The following is a 9169-nucleotide window of genomic DNA, read 5'->3' as shown; positions in this document are numbered from 1 at the left end:
CAACTTTGTTATATTTAAACCTGCAGGATGCAGCAAGAGGGCTCTCAGGTGCAAGCAAATCCGAAGTCCTCCGTATGGTCCTGGCGCTTTAGCAAGGGGGTCCCACCATATCCCGAAAATCAGCTCTATCACATTTCTACTAGAGATCTAAATGCCTGGGGCTAGCCCTACACATTCCCAAAAGCATCAAGCATACTAACCAATATTACCGTAGTAGTACCACAGATTATGTAGTATTTGAAAAGTAACATCCAAAATTTCTGCCTACTCATCTACAGCCTAGCATGGTCTACGAAAGATATGATCAAAGCTCCGATTTTAGATGAAAATTTGCATTTCTTGAAGGGTGGGAAGTAATATTCTTTTCAAGTATTTGTGCAAAGGTGAGATCATGTTTTTCTCATAAAAACACTAACTATACTGCAGTGATAACCAGAACCACTTTTAGATCTTTATAAAATACCCAGTTTGTCGTCCTTTCTTTGTTGAAAACGATGTGAAAAAAAACGTTGGAGAAAACCTAGGTTTTCTTCATCCTTACACGCCTATTCCTCTCCCTAATATTCAATCCTGCACTGTCTCAACCCATACATTTTTTCCTTATTTTCTCCCTGCTTTTAACCGTCTTTATAAATCCTAGAATCTGGAGAGTGAAAATTGAAAGTGGCCAGGTTTTTTTAAATGTAATTTCTCACACAAAGCCAGAGCAACAAAATTACAGGGGTTTTTAAGTGATATTTTATTACAAACTATAGCGAGCAGAAGCAGTTAAACAGGAAGAAAGAGTGATTCAGTTGGGAACAATTAGCATTTTCTATATAATTGCTTCACAGAGAAATATGAGAGTTATTTCTAGAGAGTCTCAACTTGCAAAGCTTCAGTGGTTTTATTGTCCCCACCCATTAAATATATTTGGTAGCTGGCTGTAACCACACTTAGACTGTTGCAATCAAAATTCTAAACTCTCTAAAATGCATCATTGTTATAACGAGCCTTCAGGCAAAAGCAGAGATTAACATTTCTGAGAGAGAGAGAAAAACAAAGATTTCATTCCACAGGCTCTCAGTCTACAAAATCTGATTTCCAGAGATAAATACTAATGGATAATGTGTCAGGATGCCAATTATCACCCTGCAGTTTTCTCAAACACAATCTTGTGCAACAGAAAAACACCGTTTTTCTTTTAAATTACGCTTTGGGTTCTTAGAAAATACCCTGGTACAAAGAAAGGACAAGACTTAATGCTGCCTTTTTGCACGAGATTATGCAATAGCTTGTTGAAAGAGCCTGTAATACCTAAATATCTTCAGGTCATTTCATCAAGGGAAACCCTTAAAAATTGCTTGAGTTCCCACCCTAAAAGACTAAGCAGAGATTAAGTTCTCATTTTTGCTGTCACCACATTGTAAGTGCATCCTTTTGCTATTTCAGAAAGCACGGATTTTATTAGCCATAACACCAAAAGAAATCAACAATGAGAAGGTTATAGAACCTGTTCATCCTCAACAGCATTTCTGTTTACCAGAAAAAAAGGCAGAGCAATTAGCACCGAATTATGCATACGTTTTCATTACCTCCCTTATTAAAGAAATTCCAGATCTCAAAACAAAGTTTGATACCTATGTTATTTAATATTCTTTAAAAAAATTTACAGCATATTGATTAAAAATCATCATAGACTTGTATTATTGTATCTGCAGTATAGATAGGGCTTTTATCTTTTGTTATCTGTAACAGAGCTTTACCACAGAACAAATACCTACAAGTCAAAGGCTTAATTAAAGATATCAAAGATGGCACCCCTTACTTCAAAGATTCTTTCTAAAACTTACACAATTAGTGCCAAAGTTTACTGTTTCATCTCTCAGCAATTAACATCACAGAAACATTTCTTGAAGAAAGCCTAAAATACAAATTAAAAAGTAAGAGAATCTCACTTTTCCTACTCCTTCATTAGCAACATCCACTACAATCCCATCACTGATTACTAACCATGGTTTGCACGGTTTGGCCCAAACTAGTAGAAAATGCAAGTCAGACATTTCTAGAACTCTGCTGTTACCCTTTGCTATATTAAGGTACTTGCAGACTTTGGTGTGCAGAGACAATTGTGTTCCCTAGAAGCCCACCAATGACTACCGAGGTAGCGGTCACTCAGAAACACTGCTGGGTTTTGTCTTTTTAGCCAGAGTTTCTTCAATGAAGAAAACAAGGACTTACAGACTTCTTTTGATCTTACAGTGCTTAACCCTCAAATCTGCTCCTAAAACTTTTCCAAAGACGTTTAACTTCTAGTGCTTGTTAAAAGAAGGCCTGGAAGTTTTGGGTTTGTTGAGGTGAGCACCCTCGTCAGACTATAAAATGAGCCCGATTCCAAGGCGTTAAGATTAAAAAAGTCTTCTCTGGAGGCACCATATTTCACTTCAAGAAAAGGCCTAGGGGACTTGACATTGCCTGAGAAAATGAAGCGCTGCCCTTTTTACGTGGTATAAAAGACTCCACCCATTTCCTAATCAAATATTAAAACACGTCAAATGCTTAATATTACTTCAAATGTCTTGAGTCAATCCAGAAATTGCCAGTCGATTGTGCTTGAACAGAAATCCCTACTGAGATATCAGCAAGAGAGAATATGGCTGTTGGCTGTGTAATTAGATCTTGCTGCTCAAGGAATGCCAAGTGAAATGTAAGTGTCAGTTTCCATACGCGAAGGCTTCTCAGCTGCTAGACCAGAAGCTCTCAGCTGCAAACCTGTAGAGGTAGGTGAAAACCCACTAGACCTCCACAGAGAATGGTGCTATGTGCAACTGTTAGACACGCATCAGAAGGATATCCCTGTTGTTGACTCCTGCCCAAATGCTTTCCATACGTCAACGTCACTCTTACATGTGATATTTCTATGAGGTTTCCCTTTCATTTTTAAGTTGGAGACTAACAGAACTTTTTATGGTATAACTAGAGCATTGGATTGTCTCAATATCCTCATCAATATTCAATTCCTCTCAAAACCTTGGCAAGTTCTTGGTGTCCCAGAGCAACTTCCAGCAGCAGTACATTCCACAGTGAAATTATTCACCAAATGAGAAAATTTTCTCATACAAATGTTTGAGGTCTGTTTAAGAAAGAAGAAAAACAGCAAAGAATAGTTTTACGGACATTGTTACACTTTAGATACCACTTGAAGGTTCTAGCAGAAGAAGGGAAACAAGAAGATACCAAAATTACAAAAGAGAAAGGAAGAGACGGGCTAGGAGAGAAAAATTAGAACATCCACAGGAAAACATACCAAGTGCAAATCCAGTGACTAAAGGAGCAGCACAGAACAGGCACCATTGTACTTTGAGCTAAAATTTCCCAGCAAGACTGAAAAACCTAAAATGCCAAAGGCAAAAACCAAGGAAGGACACACTTTTGTGTTTTAAAACAAAATCCAAAGGCCACTGGGCTTTCATAAAGGAAGTCAACTGTAGGAGTAATAATCTTAAACCAAATTCACCTAACATTTTAAAATTTACTAAGTGCAAATGCTCAGAATGTCTTATCCATAAAGTAACCATGGTGTTGAATGCGTGGTTTCTTAGTGCGTTTGTGTTTCAAGTTGTTTTTGAAAACAACATTACAAACTGTATGATAAACTGTGATATAGTTGTTATCTCCCTGGCATTTTCTGGTGATCCACCTGCTCTCTTTATGTGTAGTCTGCAGCAATGAATGAAAAGGAGGTTGTCTTTAACGATTCTGCCTGTGCAGGAGAAGAGAACATGTATTCATATAGAAATTTCAGAAATTAAATGTATTGTGAAGTCAATTCACTTTGTTTATGTAGAAGTAGCACTGTAACATCCTTCATTACCTTTTCCTGGGAAGGGCTATACTTCAACTCTGAAGTACAGGAAAAGGTCATTTCCATCTAATTGATGGAAGGATACGCACTACATCCCTGAAGCAGAAAATTAGTATAGTGGAAATACGCAGATTTCTCTCTTATTTGTGTGCAAACACATAGACACTTGAAGAATTGAATCTGAATGTAAAGATAATTCTAACGGTTCAGACTGGGAGCTTCCCAGTATGGGTGACAAATCCAGTTAGAATTCTAGTCAGACAATATTAATTCTCCTTTAAACACAATAAGTAGTCAGCCTGGATTAAAAAGAAATTAGTTTTATTTGGACAAAGGCACACAGTCTTTATTGTTAGATTAAACACGTATCTTTTACCTGCAATAGTAAGAATTTCAACATAATTTTTAATCTGATATCACAAATAATATCACAACTAGTCAATGTTCAAAACTAAAATGGATATTTAGTTATTTATAGCTTAATGATGCTTCAACTTTTTAAATGCATAAAATGGATATTTTTAAAAAAATGACTCCGTATTATGATTATGAGACTATTTTCAGAGGAAAACTCAACTATCACAATTTTTCCAGAACAGAAAAATCACAGCTAGCCCTGAACAAGAACAGTTACACCAGAAATCCAGAAATCAAAGCAAAAGGATTAAATTAACAAGGTAATGTACATCTGCTACAGTACAAGGAGAAATGGTAGATGGAGATTTGCTACAGTAAGTTAACATACTTGGAAGATCATCAATGCTACTAAACTACATATCAAAGTCCTTTTTGTCCTGGGTATATTTAAGTAGTCCTAAAGAAATGCTGAGTAACAGAAGTAGAAATGCTTCTAGAAATGCTCGTGTCAACACCTTTTGCAGGTATTGACATCAGAATGACTGGCTTGGAACAGATCTGTAGTGAACTTCTGTATCAAATTAAATGACAAGATCCAGAATTAATTTGTTTCATTTTTAACAAAACTTTTAAGTATAATCCTTACCTCCTTAGTCTCAGCAGCTACAGGTACCAGCATGATTTTTTTTATGGTACTAAGATTTTAAGTCATGGCTTGCAATGATAATTTCTTCAACTAAAACAGTTGTTTCTTATTGAAAATGTCAGATGTTTATGATCATTAATACTGATGCAAATGGACCAACTCAACTGACATCTTCATAAAGGGTCTGAGCCCAAGAAATACTGACACTCATATGCTAATGGTATCCATAGTTATTACTCATGTATTTGTTTCCCAGTAACTACCTTTCCTCTTGGCTACTAATACTGATTTGTTTCAATTCAAGCTGGAAATAGCCACAAAGAACTTACAGAAAACCATAAAATAGCTGGAGTCAGTGTAACTCTGCTCTCCTAGCAAAATGTTAAAAAGTAATTTGATCTCCAGTATTCCTTTTGGTCTCTCTTATGGTAGCAAGTTTCCAAGCTGTAATGATAGCAGACAAGTTGAAAAGAGCTTTGATGTAGGTTAATCAGTTGTTTCCAACATACTAAAACCCCTATATCTTTTGTAGTGCTTATGCCAATCACAAATCTCTCCACAGCTAATTCTCAGTACAGCTGAATTAAAAAAAAAAAAAAAAGAAAAAATCATTAGGTTATACTTCCTACTTTGGAGGTGACTGGTTTATTTCTTGTTACCCTCTTTTCTCACTCTACCTCTCAAATTCAGAGCCATTCTAACACAGAAATAATTAATCTCTGAATGTGTAAATACAAATCTGGTAATTAACAAAGAAAAATTTTGCTTTAAAGTCAGAAAAACACTCATTTGCAAATACAGACTGTACTCTTTCAGTTAATATATACATCAAGTAACACTGAACTTAAACATGGCCATTTAATTATTTAAAAAATGAAAAATGAGCCATTTTGAATTTCCTTGTAAAAATCACCAACATTTATATTTGGTTGAACTTCCTCTTTAGGGAATACATCCCACAAACATTAATGCATATTATCAACGATAAAAAAATATTTCTGCACAACTTTAACCTTCAGCTCTGGATGTAGCATCTGTTTTCTATACAACAGTATATGACCATAACAGGAGTATCATTTTGCATAATCAAAATAGGAATTATGTGCTGTTCATTATTAAAGTATCTTGAAAAAAATTGTCTTATTTGCTTTAGTCAATGGGAGTACTTTTCTGTTTAGATTTCCTAGATGACCGAAGTTACCCAGAAACACAGATGCTAGACCTAAGCGGTTTGGTATGAACTTTAAGACATGAAAGTTCAGAAATCTCCAAGAGACTTACCCATACAGTCAATATTGCATACTAATGTGCCCCACCCCACCCCCAAAAAGCCCTAGTAAACTAATTTAGCCTAGGTACGTTAATACCCAGATTCACTCAGGAATCATATAGCCTTCCCAAGCGAGGTGAGTTCCCACTTACAGGAGTCTCTCTGCTTTTAAATCAGACAAATGAGAACTATTGAGGTGTTGGACTGGCGAGGACATGGACACGGGTTAGAAAATTGCTGGTAAGATAGCTAATTTAACATGTTCAAATCACCTAGGATAAAAACTTATTCTATGTTTGAGCTTGACTGTAAGGGTACCCTACTGAAATAAAAACATAATGGCAAGTAATGACTAGACTATTATTAACATTCTACAAAATACATCATTTTTCCTAGAGTCTACTAAACTTCTCCCAAGAGCCTGATAATGTAAGTGATAATGAATTGTTATTGACATACTTTTTTCCAAAAAGCCATCTAAATCTTCCAAAATGTCAGCAGAAGTGTTATGCTTCAAGATACAATTTGTGGGAATTTTTAAAACCATGAAGAGTTTTACATTTGTATAATAGTACACAACAACAATAATGTCCTGAGGTACTTTATCTGTGAGTTCCCAACAGTTCCTTTGTTCACACGTTCTGCCTGAAGCATTACTGGTTTCAAATATTTGGAAACTTCCCTTGCCAGTACCTCTTCAAGCTAGGGTATCAGAAGTACTTCTGCCAAATATTCTTGTCAGCTACACGTCCAGGTTAAAAAAGAAATCCTAATTTTGGGGTTTCTGCTGCTAAGTTTTAGTCAATACACATGTAAACCAAGAAGAGGTAATATGACAACAAGTAATTCTTGCTTATGTTCTTTGCTGTCGTTGTTCTTTGGTTTAAAATGTATGTGAAATACAGTTTATGAAATAACTCATAAAAACTTCGTTTTAACATCTGTGTTCTGCATTAACCCCTTAACGATGCTTCAATATGTTTGACATCCCATGCCGTAAATCAGTATGTATATTTCCTACATAGTACACAGAGAAGGAAATCAGATGTTCTTCCAGAGAAAGTTTCATATTTATTCAGAAGGCATACATCTCAACTAGTTTTTTTTAATTAAATTTTTAATTTCATGAAACTGATAAATTAAGGGACTTCTTACTGTTTGAATAATATTAAAAGCAATATTCATTGGTGTATATCATAGTTCAGAGGGCCTATACAAATGCCCCATACCATTTAAACCCCTGAGTAAAGGTTTTAAATGATATCACATGGGATCTCATCCACTGTGAAGGAAAACATCAAGGCATCTTGGAATATAAGTGTCTTGAAAAATACTTTAAAGCTTTGAAAAGTTCCTCCTCATTAGAATACACAAATGCAAAATAATCTATCCTATATCCAAAACAATCCAAGGCGTAACAATAATACCTGGATTTGAAATTTAAGAAACTCTTACAGTCATTAAATACACATTATGAAAAAAACTGGCAAATCTGAAAAGGTGATCGTTATTATATACTAAAGTTGCCTTTAAGTTTTAAGGTAACAAAAACTATATGCATGCAACTTTCTGACACCAAACTTCAAAATGGTCAAGAAAAAGCCTGGACTCTTCGAAATGTTTTCATTTATAGTGTCCTGACTTAAATGACATATTCATTTATTCTGATCAGGAATGAAAAATGTGCTGTATTAAGATGAAATAAAGTACATCAAATTTCAGCCTAACAAGAATTTTAGGAGAGAAGTGTTAACTGAGGTCTGTGGGTTAATGTCAAATGAAAATTTTGTCTACTATCATGTTATAGAAGAATCAGTACGCAGTCATAACCGGATTGTAACATCTAAACAGGCACTTTTTAAACACCTTGTTAGTTTAAAATCAAGGACAAAAGGGTTTTTTAAACCATTTGATGTTTCAAAAGGGCATGAATCACTTGTATGTCTCTCTACTTTGTTATGTACAAAATTTTCACTCAGCTTAAAAAATGAAAACATCAGAAAACTCATATTGGTTATGATCACTACAAATTTTAAGATGACAGCTTTAGGTAGAAGAGTATTGCAAAAGTGTCTCTGCTAAAATGAAAGCTCCAGGCTTTGTTTGAATTCTCAACACAGCAAACAAACTTACTGTCTGATACCAAACGTGCATTTCATTGCTCAAGCAAAAGCTTTAAAATAAACTGCAGCGCAGAACTTCAATATGATTCTAAGAACTCATTAATGCTGATACCACAGGTGATTTATTGTTTTTTTGGTTTTGGTTCTTTTTTTGTTTTAATAAAACCTCCCCCTCCTGCCAGAATACTGTTATACAGAAAAAAAAATTGCTACTCTCTACTATTGTCAGTCTTTCAGATACGGTAAAAAACCCTCAACATACAAGAGTTTTAGAGCAAGTAATCAATCTGCAAAATGTTATACATCAGTAATAAGGCATCCACTGTACAGCTGCTTAAACAAAAAAGGAAGTATTTCCCAAAATATATATTTTGGATCTGTGTAAACAAAGCTTATATGTATTGCTTCCATTCATTTCAAAAATATACACCCACGTGGACTGAAAGTGATCCTGGTGCTATGAATTTTAAATGACTGTAATTTATCCAGATGTAATCTGAAGATACAAAACCCAAACATTTTTGAACTTCATATTTTGAAATGTCAAAAAATTTAATTATTCTTATGTGAAAAGAAAGTTAAAAATATACCCCAAATTTGATGCCATTTCATTGAATGAAGAAGAAAGTACTATGAAAATAAACATTCATCTGGTTTCCTAACAATAAATATAAAGACAGTTATTATAACATACTGCAACACAGGAAGTATTACTATATTGACCTTAACGTTCAATCAGTAGTTTTTAAATCTTTCCTCATTGAGGCTTGAATCTTCTACCTTGTCAGCTGTCCAACAACTTTTAAGAGGGTTTTATTTTCTTGCTTCAATTGTTCATTTTCATCTTCTATATCATCTAGGTCCTGTGAAAGGAAAAAGAAAAATAAACATTTCTCAGGACATAAATACAAGATCTCAAACAGCAGCAG

The 9169-nt window shown here is 34.7% G+C and overlaps 1 protein-coding gene across 1 annotated transcript in view; it reads right to left on the bottom strand.

The window, feature by feature from the left end:
* Window positions 1-9016: 9016 nt before the first annotated feature.
* PAWR (PRKC, apoptosis, WT1, regulator) overlaps window positions 9017-9169 on the bottom strand; it is a 38585-nt gene continuing 38432 nt past the window's right edge. The window contains exon 6 of the mRNA XM_009327659.1: window positions 9017-9103. Coding sequence (XP_009325934.1) covers window positions 9017-9103 — 87 coding nt within the window. The remainder of the gene's footprint in view (window positions 9104-9169) is intronic.

The sequence above is a fragment of the Pygoscelis adeliae genome, unplaced genomic scaffold (assembly GCF_000699105.1).
Source record: "Pygoscelis adeliae isolate BGI_AS28 unplaced genomic scaffold, ASM69910v1 Scaffold113, whole genome shotgun sequence".
NCBI classification, from domain to species: Eukaryota; Metazoa; Chordata; class Aves; order Sphenisciformes; family Spheniscidae; genus Pygoscelis; species Pygoscelis adeliae.
The sequence above is the reverse complement of the archived record's forward strand: the minus strand, read 5'-3'. Positions and strand labels throughout refer to the sequence as shown.